Here is a 24,374-nt window from a genome sequence, read left to right on the forward strand (position 1 = left end):
GAGAGATATGTGCAGCCGAAGGGAAATTAACCGAACAGACAAAATGCCGCCAACATATGATAGTAAGGGTGGGTGACCGTATGTGAACCCAGGAGTGTATTAACAGAACTGAAAGGATGTACTGAAAGGATGTGCACGCGCAATGATATACAGTATGCACGGAAAGAAAGTGATGAGTGAGTGTACATTAATACATGGAGCAGAAATATGATTGCCGCCAAATCAAAAATCGCTGAGAAGGGAAAAAGGACGGGCTAAAATGCATTTCAGATAGCAAATGCGCCAATAATGACGGGGAGCATAGACCAGCTTATGCCGCGGGTGAGGTGGGATGCAGAACTGCCGGAGACAGTTGGGATTGCAGCGGTGCTAGTGACTGCTGGTGCAGTGAATGTTCCATCACCTGCAGATGAGGCCACAGCCGAGGTAGAAGATGAGTTGGAAGATTGGTTTGGATTCGCTCTCTGGGCTTCGGCCGAGGCTGAAGTAAGTGCGCCAAAGCCAATTTGCGCATTATCGTAATCGAACACAGTGTAGACGTTCTTTAGGAAAACATCGCCCACAAGCCAGGTGTCACCGTTGGATGCATAGCCCACAATGTGCGAAAAGCATGAGTCGGTACTATTAGCGAGGTGCTTTCCAACGTAATCCTTGGGCGAGACGTTATACTTGACTCCGGAGAATTCAAATTCAATGGTGGCAGTGGAGTTACATGGGACCGCATAGTTTGTATCGTCCCGTTGAGAGGAACCAGGAACGAAAGAAAAGAGAGTTTTGGCGTCAGCAGGGGGGATGAGAAGATAGGTGGTTCCGGTGTCGATGGTAGCGGATTTGCCGGAAAATCCACATTTGTGACCGTTCACATAAACATCATCCACAGGAATTCTCCAGAGATTAGAGTTCGTAGCAGTGTAAGAGATGGTGCCATCGAACTTGGTGGTATCTACACCACCGAAGTTGATCTCTCCATCATTGATACCGTCCGCCGCGCGAGAGAAACTGAAACCAATCAGGTTCGACTTGAGGAGCTTTTTCTCGGCGATAAGATCCATGAAAGATGGCAGATTCCATCCCTGTGTGTGCGACCGCCCTAAGCCCAGGATCCCATCGAATGGATAGCTCTCGAAAGCCTCCGAAGCATTGTTAGCTTGGCCAAACTGTTGTGTAATGTCAAGGCCTGCAACCGAGATTGTGTCTGTTCCCAGTTTTCCATGAACCTCGCCACTTCCGTAATAGAGGCGGTATCCCTTTCCTTCCGTAGTGTAGGTGGTTGATGCTGACCGGTCGAAAGTACGGTGGGTTATACAAACAGTCTCGTTACATTTGGAGTCATATACCCAGGTATGGGGCGCTCCAGTATCGAGTTGCATCCACATTTCTTGCTTCTGGGAACCTATTTGGGCGACACAGAAGTATGAATAGTCCGTTCCATCTTGATGTAACGCTGCGCTATTTTCCAGCGACGGCGTATGGGATTTGACAACCCGGTAGCGATTGTCGCGGCGAACATGTGTTTTCTTCAAGTCCAGCGTCACAAATTTGGAGTCGTTGCTGCTGGTACTGTTGACATCGTCGGTGCTATTGGGGTCATCATCGGTAGTGGTTTCCGGCAAGTTCCATGGTACAAAGCGACGTTCGATCGTATCTTTGGCGGCGCTGAGCTCGACCCGCAGGCGCAGTTCCCACGGATAGAAGGCGTGCACGCTCGAGATACCGGCAATGAAGGCCAGGCATGATGATAGATGCATGATCCGACGGGGAGTTTAAGTGCGCAAGATTGTAGAAGTCCGCATTTGATAAAACAAGGTCAGATTGCAGTGTCTCTCAGGTGAGTATTAATGCTGTAAGCTGTTTCACAAGGTTGCGCAAAGATGGAATTGAAGGATTGAAGCGACTGGAGAGATTGCAAGGCTAGATTAGGCGTAAGAAGGAAGTGCAAAGCGACAGTAAGAATAAATAAGAGAAACAAGGAATATAGAAATGACTGGACAAAGACGAGGTTCGAAAGACACAAAATGTGCCATGGAAGATGTGAGGGGAGGTGGCGGACCTGTGCTCCACTGCAAAGGAAAACCCCTGACAAGACTCCAGTTTGCCTTGACACTGAGATAGGAATAGCCTCATCCACAGGAACCGGTCTCCACTTCCAGGGTTCGTCTAACGCTCTTTCGAGAGCTGATCGGCTGCGTTGGTCGAGGCTAACCAGGCGCTAGTCCAAGCTCAATGCTCGACAAAGTGGATGGGTTTTTGCGGGATCATAGGGCCTACTATTGCCCTGGAATCTAGAACCCCGTTTTGACTATGTATGTGCTATTGAATCATAACTCCTTCTACTCCTTCTACTTCGTACTCCTTCTACTGCGTATTTAGATCGGTGACGGGGTACTTCCAAAGTACGGAGTAGTTCGTAGCCGACGGTTGGACCTGGTCGCGGGACGCCTCGACAACCGAACGCGGTCTGAGCGAAGGAAGATCAGTTGGCTATGAGCTGTCTGCAAAGTCCAACTCCCCCAAATAATCCGCATAAAAGCCGTCAAGGGTACGACAGCATAAGGGTCTAGACTTGGATGCCTCCACTTTGGTCGAGAACCTCGTCTGGGACCACTTTTTCGCGTACACTCCAAATGCCTGTGTCTAAACTTAGCTCGACTGTTCAGATCATTTCCAATCTTGAATGTCCATAGCTTTCAATCCCTTATTATCAAGATACTATGTGCAGAGTATTCAAACCAAGTGGGAAGGAGGACGGAGGACACCCTATGCTGCGTACTTCGTACGGAATACTCCGTATGCCGTGTTATGCATCCTGCTAGCAGGAGGATTTGACAGAAATAGATCTATCACCTCAATCACGACCCAAATCGAACTTATCCACGAGGCAGCGTAACTACACACGTAGCAAATTGTGCGGGTATCGCGCGATCGCGGCGAACAGTCCCCATGACGTATTCTAGGCAGAGGAGAGCAATGCCAGTGATTCTCAAGCTACCTTATTATCCTACCTAGATACTCTGTAGATGCCTATAGACTCGACTTATAGGTTTCGTATCCCATCGGGGTGGATTCATATACTTCGGGCGCCTGGCGAACAATCTGCATCTAATGCTTGGCGATCATGCCACAGGTCACTGCGTCGGATATGTACGACATTCAGAACAGATCGCCTGCAACGGTCACACACGATGTTACAAGTGATAGTAACTATTCTGTTCGGAGTATATCGAGATATATGAGCACTTGAGTAACATATACCCACGGAGTATGATTGAGGTGATAGTTGTTCCCCTGAGGGGTGAGCATAAGCTGGACTCCAAATTCGTGGTCAACATTGTGACGGAGTGGCTCCAGACTCGTGTACCAATGGCTACGAGTGGCTGGCTGCAGCCCTACTGATGCAAGCGCTGGCCTTCAGCTCGGCGAAATGGGCTCATCGAAAAAGGATCTGGGCGCTTTTTGGCGACTGACATCATGCTATACTCCCTAGCATGAATACGAAGGTGACGAGTCCTGGGATACAAATTATAAGAAGCCAAGGCCCTCACCTAACGCCCAATGATGACGACAAAAGCGCAGAGTCAGTACTCCGTCCATAAATCCGCGATGTTCAGCCACAAGCCCCTTACTCCGTGCCCAAACCGACTGCAAGCATCAGCCACAGCTAGGCTCAACGCTAAAAGGCAAACAAGCGTTATTACAAGAAACCAGTGACGCAAGACCCTCGCAAAGCGATTGATAAATCAATCAGATAATCAGCTCCAGGTTTCCCCCGAAACAGCCCGAGCGGGACCTCCGACCTTCCCCACGACACCCGAACTACACCCACCTGACGCCCACCGGCAATCGAGGAAAGAAACCTCGGAACCTGCAAAATGCTTACCCCAGAATTCCTTACTGTGTAGAGACTGAAGTGGGCTGATCCGATTCTCGCGTGGAGTTCGGTATTCTTCGGGTTCCTGAGGAAGAACGCCGACCATCACGTCATTCTCGCCGAATTGGATTGGGCCGCTGTCGGCAGCCATGCAGATGAGCACTGTTTTTTTAAGCATTGTCTGCATACTATCTCGGTATCGCGCGTAGATGGTTCCGAGGTGGAATCCGCGGTAAAAAAAAAGTACCGTGAGTCATCTGGTGACCTCGGGTTAATTGTTCGATTTGATGAGGATCCCGGTTGGATCTGCCTTTTTTTTGGGTGTAGATCGTAAGGTGGATATGGGATGGCCTGCCTCGGCATAATGGAAAATGGACTTTTTTCGGCTTGGTTTCATTCGAGGGTTATGGAGTCTGTGGCAAACGTCGTTTCGGCGGATCGGAACGCATGTATGGAGATGTTCAACGTGGACGCCATCACTTCCTATTTTCTAATGGGTCTGTATGGGGGTGGAATTCCACTTATCCAGGAACAAAAAAAAAGGGATCTGCCCGAAAAGGAAATGAAGAGGTATGCCGGCATCTACATGTAGAAGAGGCCATAGCAGTGGGGATTGGGATGAAACTTATTGTTCAATTGAGCACAACTTGACCTTGAGTTGTAGAGAATAGATAGATAGAAAAGGAAAGAAAAGTACCATTGATCGGCTGGCTGTCATGTGGAAGACATCCACTCTGTGGAAAAAGATATTACATCAAAACGCTAGTATCTCAAACAATCCGACAAACCCAAAAAAAAAGAAAAGAAAAGCCCGAACGATGTGCCAGGCGACAAGAAAATTCATTTCATCACAGACCCGTCAACGGGAATGAAAGCAACAAGTATAGACCGGGGACAAGAATCATGGGAATCTAATTCCGCTGCAGATTCTCCTTGGGACCCATCACATCATCAAGGAAACCAGTCCAAAGCTCACGCACGATACCGGGCTCGGAGTGACCGTTTGAGCGGCGCTGGATCTCCTCGCCGACACGTGAGCGGCCAACGGCCTCGGTAAGTGAGAATGGGTCGAAATCGATGGCGTGGTTGTCGACAACCTCGCTCATTGCGCTGGCGGCGACGTCAGGGCCGGTGCCGGCCACGGTGTAGATCAAGGGCTTCATGGGTGGGGCGGATGGGGTGTGGTCTCCCCGGATGGAAGGGAGCTCGGGAAGGACCGGGACTTGGACTCCCCATTGCAGAGGAGCGGCATCGAGGTCGGCCATTCTGGGCATATAGACGAAGTCGACGGTGGAAGTATCATTCAGGGCTTTTGTGGCACGGGAGGTGTTGAACTGGCGGGAGGAAGAGCTGGTCTTTGTCAGTTTTGGTTTCTTATTTGGAGGGTGAGAGTGGCAAGTATGTGTAGATGGAAGGAGGTAGTGGAAGTATAGGACAGATAGGAGTGACACATACTCTGAGAATGCACTGCCGTTGATTCTGCGCATGGCGATGTTGAAGGCACGAGATTGCAGGACTTCATGGTTGGAGAGAGTCTTCTCGCCGTTGTTGGCAGGTTGAGCGGACTGGACTCCGGTGATGTGAAGACTGCGGCGAGCAGCAGGAGCCACGGGCTGTTGAGAAAGAACGCGAAGGGCGCGGAGTGATGATGAACGGGGAGCAGTCATTGTGATGTATAGTGTATGAAACTATAGCTGTGAAGTAGAGCTGTATTGAGGGAGTTGGCAAAGGGCAAAGTCTCTATGAAGCAGAGGAAGAAGGTAGTGGAAAGGGACCGGAACCGGACGACCAGCGAGAGCTTTATAGAGGAAAAATAATGGTTGGGGGGGAGCTATGAGGCCACTGCTTGGCGGTCTGGACCGTTATCGATAGTGTCGTGGAGCCGGAGTAGAGGACGTCAACACTGGGGGAAAAGGGTAGTAGTGGGTGTTTTTGGGTCCCAAATTTAATTATTTCACTCAGATGTGAGAGAAATCAAGAGATAAGCCGACCAGAAGAGGGGAAACCAGGGTTCCTTCTTATATACCTTGTCTCCCTATGACTGTGACGGCGAGTTCAACAATTCACTCCGGACAGAGATCTACGGCGTATGTACTCCGTACCGGGTACTCAGTCATCGGGACTGCAGGCTACCCCGTACCCACCAGAACACGGAGTGACAAGATGTACCCGGTACATGACTTCCCCCCCCAAAGATGTACTCAGGACTCCGGACGCAGTGGGAGTACCTCGATGTGATGGTATTCCCCTCCCCCGAATCTCTGAAACTGGTGATCATTACCTTCTCTTGGCAGATGATCATCCAATCGAATACTTACCAGCGCACACATTGGCCATTATTGGCTGGCTTCCCGCCCACTACCTGTACGATGTTGTAATTTCTCAAGTATCTCACAAGCTTACCCTGGACTTCCTACGTCCAGCCCTCTTCAACCCTCAGAAAAGAGGGGGGACGTATCCGGGTCGGAAATGCTTGCAGAACCCGTTATGCACAACTGTAATCCCTTGATTCTGAATGGCTTGCCCACCCCCTTCTCCCTAACTGGTGAGTCGGTCTGCAAGAGGCACATCAGCCTACCTCGGAAGGCTTGGAATGGAACTCGAATTTCGGATTCGATCGCCGATCCTCAACAGTTGGGGGAATCCCATGACCTGGAGAGAGAGAGTCTAAGAATAAGAAAGACCTCTCAGGAGAAACGAAATTAGCGTTTGCCCCGTTTTAAAGTGGAGCGGTGTGACTCGGAGTTGGGCCCGCCTTCCGAGAGATCGATTCTCTGCTCTACTCTGCTCTACTCCGTACAGAGTACAGCACACTTGGGATGTTGTGCTTGATGTACATCCTTCATCCAATGGTGCTACGTGTCCGTACCGTGTGAGATCCACGCTTCTCTGTACACCCCGCAGTCGTCTAGGTGTACCTAGGTAGCTCACCCTACGGAAAGTCCGGAGCGAAAGGATCGTATCGAGATCAGCAGACCTTATACGGAGTAAAGTGGCTGTGCTTATTACTGTTATGGCCAGGGGCTCGGAAATATTTGATACCTGTACGGAGTAAGGGCAAGTGTCAATGGATCTTGGCAAGCATTCGTCTACTCCCTGAATGCTTCCCCTGCAGTCCATCCCTGGATCAGAGGCACGAGAATCTGATATTTTTTTATTGAGATAAATGTTTTGGCGAATAACATCGATCGCTCATCACCAATGTGCCTGGAAGGTGACCTTATATGAAGGGCAGACGAAGGACTCATGTACTCCGTACTCCGTACTATGCCTTCCCCTCAAATATGATGGATAGCTCACATGCTCTGCGTTGCATGCAGACTCCGAACACTCCAATCCCAGCGCGAGACGGAGTACTCCGTATATCCCATTCCCATATACTCCGTACTCCATACTCGGTATCTAAAGTTTGGACGACATTTTTCGTCCTTTAGCTATGGCCCGAGCGTACGGGTGCGAGCGGGATGCTGGAACCAGGTGGTCGACATCCCCTGTGTGCACGAGATCTGGGGACGCCTCCGCCAGGGATGTGATGCCAATGTTCCGCATGGCTGTCTCCAGCTCATCTTGCATGACTGTAATAGCCTTGAATCAGTAAAGTCTAAGGCGAAATTTCGCACTATCACTCACTGTCAATCAAATGCTCGACTCCCTCCTGGCCATAGTTAGTAGCAAAGAGCATGCTCCGCCCCATTCCCACTGCTGTAGCACCTAGACACACAGCTTTGAGGATGTCGGTTCCACGTCGAATCCCGCTGTCAACGTAAACCTCCATGTGGTCAAAGACCTCTGGGCAGCGCCTGTGGATTTCCAGCAGCGTGATAATCGACGGCGGGCTAGTGTCCAGGTTGCGACCGCCATGATTACTGAGCAGGATACCATCAAGCCCCGCTTTCATCGCCAGCAGGGCGTCGTCCGCTGACATCACACCTTTCAAACACACCGGCTTGTGCGTGTGTTGTTTCACCCATTTCAAATCCTCCCATGTGAGCCCGGGATCGATGAACCCGGCCATGACGCGCCCAAGGCCGCCCCCTTTCCTATCATTCTGCGCCTTTGACGGCGCCATGGGCACCGATAGACTCTCGTCGGCCTTGACACGCTCATCGGCCTCGCGCTTACCGGGCCAGGCGGCGTCCACGGTGACGAAAATCGCTTTAACGTTCGGGTTGGCCGAGCACTCCCGAAGCAAGACAGCGGACTTTTCTCGGTCCCGATTGACGTATAGTTGGAAGAAAAAGTCGGCGGAGGGTGCTGCAGCGCGCAGCTCGTCCATCGTGTAGGACGAATTATTTGAAATCTGACCAGAGCGTAAGTATAGTAATAGGCAATAGATTCAAGAACCAAAAGCTCACTCCTTGCATGATTCCTTTGTTCGCGCAGGCTTTGGCAATAGCACACTCTCCATCTGGATGGATAAGCTTTGCCATTGCTGCCGGACTCACGAAGAGTGGGAGCTTGTAACTCCCACCGAGCATATTCGTCCGAGCATCAACCGAACGCACGTTTCTTAAGACTCGTGGGCGGAACCATATTCTGTCAAAGCATGATTTATTGGCGTTTCGTGTAATTAGATCTGTAGCTGCGCTGGAATAGAAAGCCCAGGTCTTCTTGGTAGCAGTTCTTGAGGCCACTGCCTCAAAGTCGTGCGAGTTGATCAAAGTATGCAGTGGAGGCTTTTCATTTTGTAGTATTAGCAATGGATTTTGTGCTGGAGGTTTGGCCCACTCGGCGTCAATCGTGGACTCGTCGAGAATGCCTTTGAATTTTGTCGTGTCCAGATTGTTCTTCAATACGCTTGGTGCGTGAACCTCTGAATAGGCTTTTGTCGCATCACTGCCTGCGTATTTCAGAATAACTATTGGTCGAGAATATTAGATATCCTCTTCCCATAATGCATTCGTCGCTGTGCGTACTTGCGGAGCCCCCAGGATGCTCTTCTAAGAAGTCAGTCACATCCCACACCTGCTTGTCTACCACAATCCAGCAATCATCGGCTGCTCTGTGCTCTGAAATCTGCTGGGCAGACACGAGCTTTCGTTCCGCCATTTATGTCCAGGGCTTTAGGGGTTGAGATGGGCTGAGAAACCGCTTGATATGAGATGACGCTGAGTCATGCAATTGTTGAGCAAAATTAAACAAAAGCGAAGGAACATGTATTAAGCAGCCAACCACAGAGAATTAAATACCCAGCAAGGGTTGGGGCGGGGATGTTCTTCGTCTTCGGCAATGTCCCCGGACTTACCCCGGACTGCACGGACCACAACACCTCGAGCTTTTGCTCCACCCTCCAGCTTCACAGGGGGGATTTTCTGTGTATTTGGAGCTCTGTGCTCAGGTTGAATGATATTCAGCTTGTTATATGTTCCATGATGCCAACACACTTGTTGGGGTTTGGACAATTGGCTCAACATGCTCCCTCGCATCCTCCATATACAACAGTTCGAAGATAAAAGATGAATTCGATTTACAAGCTAACATGACAAGTGATATCGACCCAAAGTTATATGATTAGACAAATCACTCGTGCTTGGAAATAGTCAAGCTCCCCAGTGTCTTGAATCGGCGAAGCGCCGACTGGACAGGGGAGCTCTCCCCAGGTGGGTCTCTGTCAATGTCTGCCTGGATTGTCAGGCCTTGTATATCACCAGCCACCGTCCAAGCCTCAGCCCTAGTGTGGCTAGGCACCCGACCGTGAGTCAACACAAACCTTTGTACATATGTACGCAGTACTAGACAGACAACACAATAACAGCAAGCCCTATTAGTTTATCTGATGCAAATCAAGTCTGCGAGTAACTGTGCCCTCAAAATCTTTGGCCGCAATATTACCCCAAGTGTGAGATCAACAGGGCTCAATAGATTTGTCTCATTAGGTCTGTTTTGCATCCGAATACAGTCAGATATGACGGGCCTGCCTGGCCACGAAGAGACTTAGACTGATGCATTTTTGTAGGATCTTACAGCAGCCAAGGGTTGGCTGAGCTCTCTTCTGTGCAGTCGATATCTGCTAGAGATCGCAGGACATTCTCCACAACAGCAAGACAACAGATCGCATCAAATATGACTGAATCAACACCTCTCCGATACGTTGATGTGAGTTTTCCATTCATCAGGCAATAACAGCCCATTGTTCACAGCTAATTGCAATACTACCCAGATCGGTATCAACTTGAGCGACCCCGTTTTCCGTGGCGAATATCACGGAAAGCAGGCCCACGAGGACGATCTTGACGATGTTGTCCAACGTGCTCGCGATGTAGGTTGCGCGAAGTTTATGGTCACGGGTTCAGATCTCGTTGAGTCGAAGCATGCCGTGGAAATTGCTGCCAAATATCGTAAGTACCCAACTAGCTATAACTTTGCTTTTCTTTGTTAACAAAAGGACCTTGCAGCGGGCTTTTGCTATGCCACCGTTGGTGTGCATCCATGCCAAGCAAAGCTCTTTGATGAGTACCCAGGCGGCCCAGCAAAAATGCTGGAGGAGCTCCGCGCACTAGCAATCGAGTCCGCACAAGCCGGCCATGCCGTTGCATTCGGTGAAATCGGCCTGGATTATGACCGCCTGTTCCTGAGTGAAAAGGAGCCTCAGCTCAAGTATTTTGAAGCCCAACTAGACCTGGCAGTTGAGATCCAGCTTCCTCTATTCCTTCACTCCCGGGCGGCGAGTGAGGACTTCGAGAGACTCCTTGCCCCAAGACTCGCCAAGCTTCCCAAGCGTGGCCTTGTTCATAGTTTCACAGGAACCATGGATGAAATGAACCGGATGGTGGCACTGGGCCTTGATGTCGGTGTTAATGGCTGTAGTATGAAGACGGAGGAGAATCTGGAGGTTGTCAAGGCTATTCCACTAGATAGGCTCCAGATCGAAACCGATGGACCATGGGTATGTACCGTCTCTCTTGATTCTGACTGGAATCCTCATCGACTAACTCTCTTTCAGTGTGAGATCCGTCCTTCGCACGCATCTGCCAAGCACCTCGGGGGCGCACCAGATCTGCCGAAGGCCGTGAAGAAGGAGAAGTGGCAAAAGGGATGTATGGTGAAGGGTCGAAACGAGCCTATCGCCATCGCCCGTGTTGCTCACGTTATTGCTAGTGTCAAGGGTATCACTGTGGAGGAAGTTTGTGAAGCGTAAGATTCCGATTCACCCTAATGCTCGCTTTACACACTAACTTTCTTTCGTCTCGTTAGTGCTTGGAACAACTCCATTAGGATGTTCGGGTTGGGCGAGGAATCGCCTTGATTAGAACCTTGGCTAAAAGTGGATATCTAGAAACAAGTTGGCTATCATTTATGGGCTATCTGAGGGCTCTCTGTCGCTAACAATGACCATCGCCTCGCACCACTCGATGATAACATTCCTCTGTTCCTTGGAACATCACCAGAGATACCCTCTCTTTATTGGTAGTACATAACTTCGTTGAGAGAAACGATCAAAGGAGCAGAAAGTATAGCAACCTATCACCCTACTGTAGTGCAATCCATTCTGTTGGGACACCCTCGGGCATCTTAGTAGTCAGGCTTCTTCCCCCTTCTACTGGCTAGCTCAGAGGGTAAGAATATAGACCGGCCTACACGTCCCAAGTCGTCCTCCTACTATCTCGAACCCTTTTCGTCGTAATGTAAATCAGCGCTGGTGATAGAAAAGAACTGATCCATTGCCATAGGTGGCCCAACGAGACCATACTCAAGGTAGGTGTCCATCAATTTCTTGAAGCCCACACAACGCAAACGTTGCTGGTTAGACTCCAGTTCTTGTAGTTGGAAGTTACGACAGGTGTTTGTTTTCCGTCTATGTAGGATTTGGCAGACTTTTGCCGGGCTGACTGCCATATTCCTATCTCTGCCTTCTTTTAAGGGATTCCAATGGAGAAAATGCACACTACATACTTTGTTTGGGTGTAATGTATACACCTTGTAGATATCGATTAGGCCAGCACTCGACAAACAAACATAAACGTTAAGCCCATGGCTATTCATCCCAACTTCTGTCAAGACTATACCTGTTGTCACCGTATCGTCGCGGGCTTCCCACATTTCTTACCCGTCTTCATTAACACCCATCTTTCCCATAGCCTCCTCCGAGTGTCTCTAGCTTGCAATACGTTGGATCCGATTCCTAAAACATCATTTGCATTACGGCCCAAAGACGTCTGTCAACAAGATTCTAGTTTACAACAACCGACCATGGGCGAAGGCAACAATTTTGGCCACGTCTCCCGGGGCATCTATCGATCTGCGTTTCCAAATGCGGAAATACACGCACAGCATCTGAATGGCATCAAGACCATTCTGTAAGTACATTGTGTTTCTATCTGACAATCCTCCTCTGATATATAGGTACAGGAAACTTGTTGATACGCCCTACCCGTGCCCCGATGAAGACTTCATTGCCTCGATGGGCATCAAAGTTCATACCACTGCAATCCGCACCACCAAGGTAGCCATGGACGAGACAACCATTCAAGATTTCAGCGTCTCGATCAATCAGATTCTGACCCTACTCATCAACACCGAGAACCACCCGGTGTTAGTTCACTGTAACCAAGGCAAAGTGAGTTCAACTTTCCCAATGACATGCTTACTGTTTCGCTTTCTAAGAAGCCAGATAGCACCGGACCGGATGTGTTATCGGTTGCTTTCGCCGACTTCAGCTATGGGATATTGATGATATAATTGCCGAATATCGACAATACGCTGGGCCAAAAGCTCGTCCCTTGGATGAAAGCCTTATCCGGGCTTACGAGCCGGGAGATCTTTGGAAGACAGCACAGGAAGCCAATGTTTCTAGCTGGTCTTAGTTCTCAGATCTCAGGGACCAGTGACAGAAGTAGGGTTCAGTTGGGCTACAATCCCCCATTGTCGCCTGTGTCAAGGTCGCCAAAGTCCGGAGAGATATCGAAGTGTTTGGGCCCGAGTTTGAGATGAGATAACTGTGAATGGTGGAGGTTTGCTGGGCTCTTTGTTACGCCTGCTGTGTCCTATGTTCTGGTTTGGCTTTCTTGGTCTTGTCTCGTGTTGACTGGACGTTGCTGGAATGGATGCAGAAGCCTGAAAAGAGAGGATAGTTGGTTTACATTTCAATGAAAGTTGTCATATTCATACCTCACAATAATAACCTTGACCTGGGAGAGAGTGTGCAGAGGTTCATCTCCTTTCTTGTAACTATGATGAATGAGTCGTGGATATATCCACTTGCCAGTGAGTTGATCTCATGTCACCTGGAGATGATATCTCATAGCACTCAATTCCTTGAATGACGGGATTTATAACGCAGAGGCCAGTTCTTTATAGCGGGGATGTCATGTAATGACTTTAAAGATTATCATCCATTATAATATCTGTATCATAGCCCGTCATATCTTCATAAACATCATAACCTTCCATGTAGTCTTCTTCATCATCCATCGATCTAACGGGACTTGAGAACATCATGGTATTATCATGACCATAATATGAAGTTTGAGAGGACCCAATCGGCGAAAAAAGCGTATCTAAAGATGTTTGAGTCGAGTCTCCAGCCTCTGTAAAGCCTATCTCGCTAAGCTCGTCTAGAAGCTGGCCTTCGGATTCGGGTTCGGATTCACTGTTCAGCAAACATTCATCATTCTCTTCATTTTTGTACTGTGTGCCAAAATGATGAAGGGCTCCCAGGCTTTGGCCATCAGATTGGTGTTGACCTATTGACAATTCAGGCTCAGCCATTTTCGGTCCAGTCGGCGCGTTGTGCAGAGAACTTGTAGAAGGCTTGGGGCCTCTTCTTTTGGTGGGATTTTGGGTAGGTAGACTTTGCCGAGCGACCCGCCAAAGTGAAGTGTGAACTGCAGATCTCAGTCGTAAGATGTCGGATTGTACTGTTGGGTCATTTATGTGGAGGGAAGAATTGATTGGTAGCAAGTTCGTCAATCCAGCTTTGATAGAGGGATTTTCGTTTCTCGATAGCATAGCAGTGATGGCTTTTGTGATTACGGGAATAGTGACTCCTCGCTGATTGATGGCCTAAATAAAACCATGAAATCAATATTTGATCTGCATGACTTAGGATGAGAACTCACCTCTCGATATTCCGGGTTGAACACTGCAGGAGTCAAATCCGCCAGGGCTTTCATTGTATTCGGTTTTGAGATACGGATCATGGAGACTTTCGTCGGGTTTGAGGCTAGGAGGGTTTGAATACCAAGCTCAAACAGCCGAAGGGGCTCGTCGCATGATGGGCCGAATGTATGTTCAGATATTTGAGAAATGTGGGAACCAAATGGTGTCAAGAAAGTTTCGCCATGCATTTGCGCTGGTAATCCTTGTTCTATTGTTGTTTCCAGGGCCTGTGGATGTGGTGGATGCTTCAAATGGAAACAATACTCCAACCGAACGTCAATTGAACCCAATGCAGTCACCGCTACACCCGGCGGAGGACAGACATCCGGGGCATTGATCATTATATTGGGTAAAGTCCACCCCTTGCTAACACTCCGTATCTGATGGTCTTTACGTAGACCAACTTTGATATAGTGGAAACCAGAAGTCTCAATGCTTTTTCCATGCTCGTCCTCTTTAACCTCAGCCAAGAATCCCAGATCGGACCAAATCTAGAGTATAACATCATCAGTTTCCAATCCAGAAGTTTATATCTCTCACAGACCTTCATATCGCAAAGGTTTTCTTTTAACTCTAAGGCAATTCTCTCGGCCTCTTTTCCATCCCAATCACTTCCGATGAAGAAGCGCAATGTTAGCTCCGGTGCCTCTGTAATCCAGATATCTTCAAAATTTGGCAAATGCGTGAAGTCCATCGGTGCTTGGAGACATCCATGGCTTGCTGGTTGGTAGAAGTGAGCCCATGCAGCCAGGTGAAGCTGCAAGGTCGAATCTCGGATCTGGAGAGTGAATTGACCCAAGTCGAGTATCTGTGCCATCGTAGGGTTCTTATCATTCTTGTCACGATGATAGATTATATATCTCTTTTGGAGCCATGGGATAGTCAGTCCATTGGGCTGGCGGAAGATTGATGGGGTGTTGCAGCCGGGAATTTGAGCATTTGGTGTCTGCGGATGGCTCTAAAGCACATGATTCAATCCTCTAATCTCCAGCCAGCGCACATGACTTCTCAAGAATACCCAATCTTTTATAACACTACTTTTGAAATGGTAATCCACTTTCCAAGGTTGGGTTCGTTGCATTGACTAGGCTAAAAGGCTGTGATCTCAAGAGCTTGAATTCATTTCGTGGGGAGGGGACATAATTGCTGGGTGTTCAGCATGGCTTAACAGCAACACATCTCAGACTGGCATATGTGACCCACTGACTGCCATCTTCTCGTGTAGTGCCATAACGCAGCATGCGGCAGATCTGCTCCATCGCACTGTTTTTCTTATCGTCTGTATCCAATATATCCAGCATCTGAGAGCCAAGCAACCTCAAGAAACCTTCGAGTCCTCCCTTTTCAGATGTGGTCATCTTCAATGGTTGCGGGTTTAGTGCAATCAAATCAACCCGGAACCCAACCTGTTCCAGCATCATCTTCATGTGGTCGTCTGATGGATAAAACCAGGGACAGAGAGCCTCCGCAGTTTCAATTGGAACCCCATGATTGACGAGAGCAAACATGAACGATGTGGTCATTTCTGGTACATTCCCATGCCCGCACATTTCAAAAAGAACGTTCCCCCGGGCTTCATCGATCGAAAGATGTTTTCCAAGGTGGAGATACGAGTTGACGGGTCTCTCAAAATCCAATGGAGGGCAGCGTTGGAGGTGCTAAAGGCTCATCAAAAGATGTTAAGCAATCTAATGGAGATACCAACACTTTATCCCAATTCCCATTCATGACTTTTGCATTCTGCTCAAGATGTCGGCAATCGACAACGCAGAAATCCGTCGCTGTTCCGCCATAGTCCAATGTCTTCGCTGTACTGATCATCGACGGCGAAGAGTCAATCCCCATGACATACCCTACCGAGGGAGCAAAGCTGGTTCCGAATTTTCCATTGCCACATCCAATATCTAGGATTCTGTCTGTTGGATTGAACTCTATGCTCTGAACAAGAGTGTCAGCAAAACGAGGGACAAATGAAGCCGCTGCCTCATAGATCTAGGTTCGATTAGCGCATGCAAGATCGGGCTAGTGTTCGCAAGCACGAACATCTGCAGGCCAATAATCCTTTGAGGCAGTTTCTCCTTGGGTCATTTTGAAGGTCCGTACCAAAATCAAAAAAAAGCCTTGGGGCAGCTCGTCGCAATGACTATCGCCCTCCAGGGAAAGGGTGATATATATACATAAGCAGACCTCCGCAATGGGCCTGGTTGGGCGCTACCTTCGAAGCCCAACCAAGCCCACGGCCCATTAATGGGGGCCCATGAGGCCCCCATTAAAGCCTATTTCTATGCATAAAGACAGTCTTAGCGCTCATAAACCTACTGGTTAAAGTCTATTATTTACGTATGTTTGAGTCTGTATGCTTACCGCGGAAGATCTCGGCGCCGGCCCTAATCTAGCCTAATACGGAGGTCTACATGAGAGAGGGCAGTAGTTGTGACGGGATCTTGAGGGACCTATAGCCTAGAGATATGGGCAAAAATCACAGTAACTGATCTAGCAAAGTGTAGGCCCGGCTCTCAGCCATGACGCGGACGCCGATGCAGGGTCCCCTCTCTACTCCCTCCCCAGCGGAAAGATCAGTCTTTGGCGGAGCGTTCCTCAACATCTCGCTCGGGTCCATCCCCGGGAACCAGTCAATCGATGACGGGGTACTGGGTGGGCTCGGCCTCATTAAAGCTGCAACCAAATCCCTCTCGACCTCCTCGAGCCGTTCCTCCCACGTGGCAATATCAGTCTCTGGCACAGTTTCGCGCAGGAAGTCAATCAGCCCGCCGACCACCTCGACTGAACTTTGTTGTCCTGGTTGTTGTTCAGTCTCTGGAGAGGGTCGACGAATTCTGATGAAACAGTATTGTGAGAAGGCGCCGTCTTCGGTGCATCGGTCACGGCGGGCTCGTCGATCCATAAGAACCACCCAGCTCCCGGGGGGATCTCCCTGAGTCGGACTCGGGACGGGTCGTCGAGGGTTAGCTCGTCGTCAAAGAATCCAGCGGGGATCGGCCTGACACCCAATTGATCGGGCCATGACTGGAGCGGCGGTGGTGATAGCGGTCTTCGAGGGGACCAGCCATGCTTGCAACGGTGTTCCTGGTTATCATCATCGGCGGAACCGAGCGATGAGAAAGCCCCATGATATGCTACTCGCAAGATGGCCTTGTCGGGATCTGAATCCGGACCCAAAGACCGGAGGTATTTCAGAAATCGGACGGCGAAGTCCTCGGCCGTGAGCCCAGTATTTTCCATGGAGTAGTAGGCGCTGTGGACGTGGTGGTCTGCGGCGGGGTCTGGGATATCTTCGCGTTGGGGACCGAGCCACGTGAACAGATGAATCCTGGGAGTGAAGCTAGATGATCCCGAAGCTATCATTAAGGATGATGTGGGGAACTTGCGGTGGCGTAAACCGGTCAAGAAGGCAGAGGTCGAATGGATGGTTTTCTCTTCTCCTCCTGATGCCCTCCCCCACAGCCGTAGAAGCTGTGAGCAGAAACGAGACGAGACATCGTCCTGGTCCCGATCCGGTCGCTGCAAGAAGCAGAGCTGTTGAAGACCTGTGGATTGTGCCAGGGCCGCTGCGAGGTCAACAAGGTCTGACGCTCCCTCTTCCTTATCTCCCGCCCACGCATCGACGCAGAGGCTGAGCGCAGACGCACTCCGAAGCTCATCCGATGCAACAGCGGCCGCAATCACACAAGGCGGCAGGCTCCTAAATGCCACCCAGTTAAGATGGCTGTGCTCAGTGTATGCCACACGCAGTACATGGCTGGAGATTATAGAGGGGCCGAGCCTGTCAGGCATCTCTTTGAGTCGCCGTCGCAGCTTCTCGCGGAACGGGACTAGTATTTGACGATGAGCAAGCGCTTGTCTCTCGCGGAGAGGGGGAGACGGGCTCCTGGGTGAGACCCAGCAGGTCATCAATTGTGCGATCCATGTCCACGGGCACCTTCTGCGGCGGCTCATCGGATGTGGTCACGCTCGAGGCTCTTGCGGTCGATATAGGCTCATCTGGAAACCGCGCGAGTCATTTATTAGCACGAGTTATCTATCGATATTTCAAGATGCGCGAGAGAATACCTTTCCAAGCTGTTCGAGGCGGATCCGCCAGCTCCGGTGGCCAGATATCTGTAATTCCCCCGTCAGCACCTGCAAAATCATCCGGATTCCACTGGCGCGAACAGACGTACAGTCCAAGGCTGCCGCATCAGCCAGCGGCCTCTCCTCCAGTCGGAGGATACCAGGGTGGTCTTCCAGTTCCGACCAGCGGTAATACTTCCTTATCCACTGGGCAATTGACAAAGGCACTCGAGGCCGCGGGCTCACAAGTACAATATCCCACTCTTCCGGCTGGTCGTCTTCGACGGGATCCCAGTCTATGTTCTCGTCGGGGTCCCAAACCGTGGCCATGTAGTGCACAGGAAAGGCAGCAATGCCGTACTGAACACCGCTATCGAGGTCGGAGATGTCGAGGACGACCAAGCCATATTCAGTGCAATCCGCCCGGAACACTGTCGAGAGCGGTTGAAACTGGACGTCGCCGGGACGGGTGGCATTAGCAGGGCGATCGTCGCGCAACAAGGCCAGCAAAACGCATGTCGCAGTGAAGGGAAACTGGCTAAGCGCATCATCACGCCACGGCAGCCGGGGCTGTTGTTGCACTGGCACCCGATTCTCGAAACAGGGCACATACGGGGGCTGCGCGGTGTCGGGTATGCTGGGCCGCTCATGAACCGGAGGTTCATGGGGAGACCGACGATACCAGTCCTCTGCGAGCGCCCTCTCTGCCTCCAGTGGCGCTCGGTTCGCGGGATCCGAGAGGATTTCGATTAGTGCAAGGGTGTCGGTCACCATATGGTGCAATCGTGCACCTGATGCTTCCCAGTTATTGTATTTGTCGTGATGCTGGCGGTAGGCCACGGCCAGGGCGCGGCTGGCGCCGCCGGGGCCGACATTTGCGACGACGGCAAAGAGGAAGGAGCGAGGGGTCCTGGAGTCTATAGACCTATATTCCCACGGCATAGTGATCCTCGAGTGATTGGGGAGGAAGAAAGTATTGAGAGCTATACCTAAGGCATGATTCTCTCATCCGCAGGGTTAGCACGCTACGCCTTTTCTATCTTTTCCGCCGAAAACCTCACTTTGGGGGCCAAATAAGGACTCCGATGCTCGGCGCACAAAGGGGCATAAATAGCAGGAAAAAGCAGATATTATTTAGATCTTTAGGCAAGTCTGCACCTTTCATGAGAGATCCTACTTCCAGTATCAGTTGAACCCATTGTTGAGCCTTTACATGCTATATCATACCTCTGCATCTTCAATAGATATATATATTTCACATAGATAGAAGTAAGTACATCTTTCTATTAATTTACAATCTTATCAAATCTTATCAAATTTTATAGATCTTAATTTTATCAATCTCATCTACAGTCAATCAACCAATTGACTTTATTCTAGGTATAAGAACTCGGTCAATTTAGGGGGTAATCTATATACCTAGAAATACCAGAAAAATCTACATTGCTTATGTATCTGCCAAGCATTAGCATGTTCGTATTGTTTGAAGCCCATTGGGCCCCCATACAAGCCCAGCCCATTTGCGGGTTGGGGCGGGTTGGGCTTTGGGCTTTGCGGGCTGGTGCGGAGGTCTACACAGAGCCAAAGATGAATTCCCAGATCTTAAGGCTTTCGCTAATTAGCTCGTGGCCATTTACACTCTACCCGTCTTCCTCGTCCCCATCGATGGTATCTATGATGGCTCTAATATATAGGCTAAGTGGTCTATTACGGATGAAGTTCGTTATATATTCCGAGCTCTCAATCTAATTTGCGGAGTGCAGAGAAACCAATCATGCGGTTTTTATGTGCATATATCCCCTCCAGACAACAGTCGATGGCGCGTCAATACACTCAAATCAATTTGCCGTAACATATTTTACTTCGAAGAAGCAATTCGTGCGATTGTGCCAGATCACAGAAGAAACAACGAGTATGCTGCGAGCAACCGATGTGATAATTCACGCTTGAGAGGAAAGAGTGTTCGCGAATGCCTAAGCATGCTCTATCGGTGTCGAAACCACGTGGAAATCGTTGACTTGATGAACGATAATGGCCGAAGATACTTTGCTTGGAACTTCAAAAATCTGTATCATGCCAGAAAGGCAACAATCGAGTTTCGACAAGCCCCTGGAGCAACGAACGAGACAGCCTGTCTCCCATGGGTCGAATTTGTGGCATCATTCGTTAATTCCTCTTAGATGATGCCCTTTGATCAGAATATTACTATTTTTTTCTCGAGACGTTCAGGGCTTGCGAAGATCCCTTACGAGATTCGCTATATCTGATTTCAATCCTAGGATTCTTAACTTCGTGTTTCGGGGAAAGTCAGGATATATTGATCCCAGCTCTATGCGGGCACTGACGCCAGCAGAGCAATAGACTCTGAAGGCAAAGGAACTTCAAGGCAACGCAAAAAACATCTTTATGAAGACACTACACAGCATATAGTTCACTTCAAGTTCCAGAGAAGAATTTCGCTTCTTGCAGCAAACATCCCATTACGATCTAGGCTAGAGGTTAGGTAAAACAGTGTCTCCCATCCTTCCGAGTTTCAACCCAGGCATCGCAACTGCTTCTCCCTTCTCCATTGCCTCAGGTCAAACGTTCCTTCTCACAGTTCATCCTGCTGTCCGTTCCACATGAAAGCAACCCCTTCTATGGTTCTTGCGGTGCTGCCGTCATCATTCAAGAGGTCAATCAAGCAAGTCATTAGGCTATATTTGTCCGTCTCATAAGCGGCGAGCCGATCAAGTTGCGTCGGTGACAATAATTCACACGCCATGCCATCGACTTGGTGTAGCGGCTTGCCATCAACAAGAGCAGGATAAGGGCCCCAAAGCCTGATTTCAAAACCAATCACTCTAGCACGACGCATAACAGGGGGCGGTGTTGATAACTTCAAGACTTGGGAGAGAGTGTGTGGATTCATTAACGTCCCATAAAAGAAGCAATATCCCCTCTGGAAGGGTTCTCGGTGCCAACCGTCTTCAGCAGAACTGTCCGGTGCTGTTTGGTTCTGCCTGACTGCGTTTCCTGTGTCATTATATTCGAGGAATTTGCGGACCATGAGGGACGGCCTTGTGCTGCACATCGTGCGAATATGTAGATGCGGATCTCTCTTGGCCAGGGACCGGAGCCCGGAATGCGGGTGATGGCGCCCTGTTCTCTGCTGTCTCTGTGCCGTATTGCTATGGAGAGTCAGGGGGGAGACAGAAGAAGGAGAAATCGTTTCCTGCCTGTTCGCTGTGGTGTTATGGAAAGCGGAGGAGGGAAACAGATGGATGGAGAGAGTTGCCTTTACAATCTTTTTGGTCATGTTTGCATTGCGCCTGCCAGGTAGTGGCCTTAGTTTTCGGGTCGCAAGGGTCCAAGACCGCATGGGGATAAGCTTCATGAAGATAAGCTTTGTCGAGGACCCGAAGCTCTATAGGTTAGATTTCTATACTGAGAATACACTACCCCTTTTGCCACTAGGGCAGGGTGGTCATACATCTGCATCTATTGGGATTATCTATTTATTGACGTACAAAAGTCAAGTTTTCTGTTTCAGGAGCGCAAAACTTGAGATAAATTGTGCCAGTGTACAAGCTGGCGATTGTAGAGCATTCATCACCTGCAATCAAGTGATAAAACTCTCTACAATCAGATACCTAATGAGCTCATTCTGGAAAGCAGCAGGTGTTTCTCGTTGGTACCATAGGTGCGTACATACACAAATCATGTAAGTAACGTTCGCTCCAATTCACCCTTTTAACAAGACAAGTAATCTCCTTCGAACTTAAATAATTAATTAAAGATCAAAAGGCACTTGAAGATGTGGGAACTAATACATACGGAACGTTAGTCTGTGTATAAATAGCATTGTCTCCGCCCAATCTCAGTTTTCATTGCCATATAACGAAAGAATATCTGTTTTCTCATCTTTATGTGCAGTTTCCCATTCTTTGAGATCTAGGTATTTCTACTCTATTTATGCACTTCCAACGTTGTCATTATCAAACCGCAGGTGGAGTATGTACTGAGAATTTGCATCCGAGGTAACCGGGCTCTTATCAGATCGACAGGCTCTTATCGATAAGTTATCACGTGTGGCCCCCATACAGGTGGCCTGAAAGTAACCGTGACACTTTGAACTATCTACGGTCAGCGATGCCAGGGGATGAGACTCCAGAGGATCACCTGTATGCCCAGCATGGCCAGGATGGTCATGAAGCTCAATCACTGTTGTCAGCCTCGCCCGAGGCGCAGGATCTAGCATTACATCCAGAATCTTCGCCGTCGCCGATCCCCTCACGCAATATGACAAACGGCAAACCCCAGTCTTCAATCTCCCAACCTGCGCCTGATGGACAGCGCCGCGCACCGCGCACCTTGAACCGCGTTCGATTTGACCTAGAAGAAGCGTATGAAATCCCCGATCGCAATTCCATTGAGCGTACTCTTAGTCCAGACGACACGCATTGGTTAGAGGATGAGGACTATGAACTAGGGAACCAAGGCTCAGGAACGCATCGAAATGGACAATCAATTCCTCTTCTCACAAACATTGAAGCGCCTAGCGTGACACTTGCGACATCGGACGAATTCTTTCCCGAAGAGCACCTCGAAGATGCGCGGCCACGGAGCGGGATGAAGATGGCGTTCATGAACATGGCCAACAGCATCATCGGAGCTGGAATAATTGGACAACCTTACGCGCTTCGTCAAGCAGGCATGACTATGGGAATATTGCTCTTGGCTGCTTTGACCATCACGGTGGACTGGACCATTCGACTGATTGTGATCAACTCTAAACTGAGTGGCGCGGATTCATTCCAGGCGACTATGCAGTATTGCTTCGGAAAAAGCGGACTCATCGCAATTTCAGTTGCGCAATGGGCATTTGCATTCGGCGGCATGGTCGCATTTTGTATCATTGTTGGCGATACCATCCCACATGTTCTAGGCGCTTTGTTTCCGTCTCTTCGGGACATGTCTTTTCTGTGGCTTCTTACAGATCGCCGGGCCGTTATTGTTATCTTTGTGTTGGGTATTTCGTATCCATTGTCTTTGTATAGAGACATCGCCAAGGTCAGATCATTGTCTCTTTGCTATACACCGGAGGCTAATGGACAGGTACTTAGCTGGCGAAAGCATCGGCTTTGGCATTGGTCAGCATGATCATAATTGTGGTCGCGGTCATCACCCAGGGCTTCCGTGTCTCTTCCGAGTCACGTGGAGAGATCAAGAGCCAGCTCCTGTTCAATAGTGGCTTTTTCCAGGCCGTGGGTGTCATCTCTTTTGGTGAGTTTTTGCTACCCTCGTCGATAGCCAGGAAGTGTGCTAATGATTTTCAGCATTTGTTTGCCGTATGTGATTCCTTTCGCCTTACTTATAAAACAATAGCTAATCCCTACAGACCACAACAGCCTTTTGATCTATGGCTCGTTGAAGAAACCCACACTTGACCGGTTTACCCGGGTCACACATTATTCAACCGGAGTATCTCTGGTGATGTGTCTCGCAATGGGCATCGCAGGCTTCCTGTTTTTCGGGTCTAAAACCCAGGGAAATGTCCTGAACAACTTCCCATCAGATAACATTGTTATCAATATTGCACGATTGTATAATTTCTCCTTTCACAATTGACACGAGTCCCTATGCTGACATCGACCAGTTGCTTTGGTCTGAACATGTTGACCACTCTACCTCTTGAGGCCTTCGTCTGCCGTTCCGTCATGACGACCTACTACTTCCCTGACGAACCACATAACCCTGTTCGGCACATCATCTTCACAACGGCATTAGTGGTGACATCTATGGTGTTGTCTTTGATAACCTGTGATTTGGGAAGTGTATTCGAGCTCATAGGGGCGACCAGTGCCGCTGCCCTAGCCTATATTTTCCCTCCCCTCTGCTGGATCAAGCTTAGCAGTGCTACACGGCGAGAGAAGATTCCGGCGTACCTATGCATCTGCTTTGGAGTGGCTGTGATGGGTGTTAGTGTAGTGCAGGCGATAGTCAAGATCGTTCAAAGTAAGTCTACTGATCAGTTTCTCGCAATTACGCCCCTCTGCGATAGCACTTCTAGCGCGGATACTGACATTGAGGCTTTTCCTTGCAGATGACGGAACTTCTCATGCCTGCAGTGCACCTTAGAGCTCGCTTTCAGGACTTCTTTGCCTCCAAAGAGCGTTGGAGATGCTTATGCTGCCACGCGCCAGGGCAGATGCCTCAGGGGCTTTCTTTATAATGTACATAATCCATCTTGCATAACTAGCTGATGTATGATAGTATCATATCTTATAATATCTGTCGATTGAGGACATCCTTATTTATAGTTGACGTATAAGCTGCGATCCAGCTGGCCAAATCA

General features: G+C 49.3%; 10 protein-coding genes across 10 annotated transcripts; 3 read left to right on the forward strand and 7 right to left on the reverse strand.

The window, feature by feature from the left end:
* Nucleotides 1-266: 266 nt before the first annotated feature.
* N7457_002227 (pepsin-like aspartic protease) lies at nt 267-1,748 on the reverse strand (the record flags this gene model as incomplete). Its single annotated transcript, XM_057173273.1, has 1 exon — nt 267-1,748. One exon carries the CDS (start codon nt 1,746-1,748, stop codon nt 267-269), a length of 1,482 nt encoding a protein of 493 aa, XP_057033424.1.
* Nucleotides 1,749-3,749: 2,001 nt separating this feature from the next.
* Nucleotides 3,750-4,019, reverse strand: N7457_002228 (uncharacterized protein; the record flags this gene model as incomplete). Its single annotated transcript, XM_057173274.1, is given in 2 exon segments — nt 3,750-3,862; nt 3,878-4,019. The coding sequence occupies 2 exon segments, from the start codon at nt 4,017-4,019 to the stop codon at nt 3,750-3,752; spliced, it is 255 nt and encodes an 84-aa protein (XP_057033425.1).
* Nucleotides 4,020-4,779: 760 nt separating this feature from the next.
* On the reverse strand, nt 4,780-5,535 carry N7457_002229 (uncharacterized protein; the record flags this gene model as incomplete). The annotated part of the gene is made up of 1 exon (XM_057173275.1): nt 4,780-5,535. The coding sequence occupies one exon, from the start codon at nt 5,533-5,535 to the stop codon at nt 4,780-4,782; it is 756 nt and encodes a 251-aa protein (XP_057033426.1).
* Nucleotides 5,536-7,270: 1,735 nt separating this feature from the next.
* N7457_002230 (FMN-dependent alpha-hydroxy acid dehydrogenase) lies at nt 7,271-8,917 on the reverse strand (the record flags this gene model as incomplete). The annotated part of the gene is made up of 4 exons (XM_057173276.1): nt 7,271-7,443; nt 7,499-8,168; nt 8,224-8,726; nt 8,785-8,917. The coding sequence occupies 4 exons, from the start codon at nt 8,915-8,917 to the stop codon at nt 7,271-7,273; spliced, it is 1,479 nt and encodes a 492-aa protein (XP_057033427.1).
* A 727-nt stretch (nt 8,918-9,644) lies between these two features.
* N7457_002231 (3'-5'-exodeoxyribonuclease) lies at nt 9,645-11,114 on the forward strand (the record flags this gene model as incomplete). Its single annotated transcript, XM_057173277.1, has 6 exons — nt 9,645-9,744; nt 9,825-9,964; nt 10,029-10,206; nt 10,264-10,754; nt 10,812-11,002; nt 11,063-11,114. The coding sequence occupies 6 exons, from the start codon at nt 9,645-9,647 to the stop codon at nt 11,112-11,114; spliced, it is 1,152 nt and encodes a 383-aa protein (XP_057033428.1).
* A 944-nt stretch (nt 11,115-12,058) lies between these two features.
* Nucleotides 12,059-12,672, forward strand: yphA (tyrosine phosphatase family protein; the record flags this gene model as incomplete). Its single annotated transcript, XM_057173278.1, has 3 exons — nt 12,059-12,165; nt 12,218-12,425; nt 12,484-12,672. The coding sequence occupies 3 exons, from the start codon at nt 12,059-12,061 to the stop codon at nt 12,670-12,672; spliced, it is 504 nt and encodes a 167-aa protein (XP_057033429.1).
* A 514-nt stretch (nt 12,673-13,186) lies between these two features.
* Nucleotides 13,187-16,054, reverse strand: N7457_002233 (class I SAM-dependent methyltransferase; the record flags this gene model as incomplete). Its single annotated transcript, XM_057173279.1, has 6 exons — nt 13,187-13,870; nt 13,927-14,457; nt 14,511-14,924; nt 15,166-15,624; nt 15,668-15,958; nt 16,010-16,054. The coding sequence occupies 6 exons, from the start codon at nt 16,052-16,054 to the stop codon at nt 13,187-13,189; spliced, it is 2,424 nt and encodes an 807-aa protein (XP_057033430.1).
* A 391-nt stretch (nt 16,055-16,445) lies between these two features.
* Nucleotides 16,446-18,952, reverse strand: N7457_002234 (uncharacterized protein; the record flags this gene model as incomplete). The annotated part of the gene is given in 4 exon segments (XM_057173280.1): nt 16,446-16,745; nt 16,757-17,799; nt 17,867-17,968; nt 18,148-18,952. Coding segments are annotated over 4 exon segments (2,250 nt in total), but the record flags the coding sequence as incomplete, so codon positions are not given.
* A 1,678-nt stretch (nt 18,953-20,630) lies between these two features.
* On the reverse strand, nt 20,631-21,110 carry N7457_002235 (gamma-glutamylcyclotransferase family protein; the record flags this gene model as incomplete). Its single annotated transcript, XM_057173281.1, has 1 exon — nt 20,631-21,110. The coding sequence occupies one exon, from the start codon at nt 21,108-21,110 to the stop codon at nt 20,631-20,633; it is 480 nt and encodes a 159-aa protein (XP_057033432.1).
* Nucleotides 21,111-22,168: 1,058 nt separating this feature from the next.
* On the forward strand, nt 22,169-24,157 carry N7457_002236 (putative amino acid transporter; the record flags this gene model as incomplete). Its single annotated transcript, XM_057173282.1, has 6 exons — nt 22,169-23,089; nt 23,143-23,302; nt 23,356-23,367; nt 23,418-23,622; nt 23,676-24,034; nt 24,123-24,157. 6 exons carry the CDS (start codon nt 22,169-22,171, stop codon nt 24,155-24,157), a joined length of 1,692 nt encoding a protein of 563 aa, XP_057033433.1.
* Between the last annotated feature and the right edge of the window lie 217 nt (nt 24,158-24,374).

This window comes from Penicillium paradoxum, assembly GCF_028828445.1.
Source record: "Penicillium paradoxum strain IBT 22861 chromosome Unknown utg000003l_segment0_segment0, whole genome shotgun sequence".
Lineage (NCBI taxonomy): Eukaryota > Fungi > Ascomycota > Eurotiomycetes > Eurotiales > Aspergillaceae > Penicillium > Penicillium paradoxum.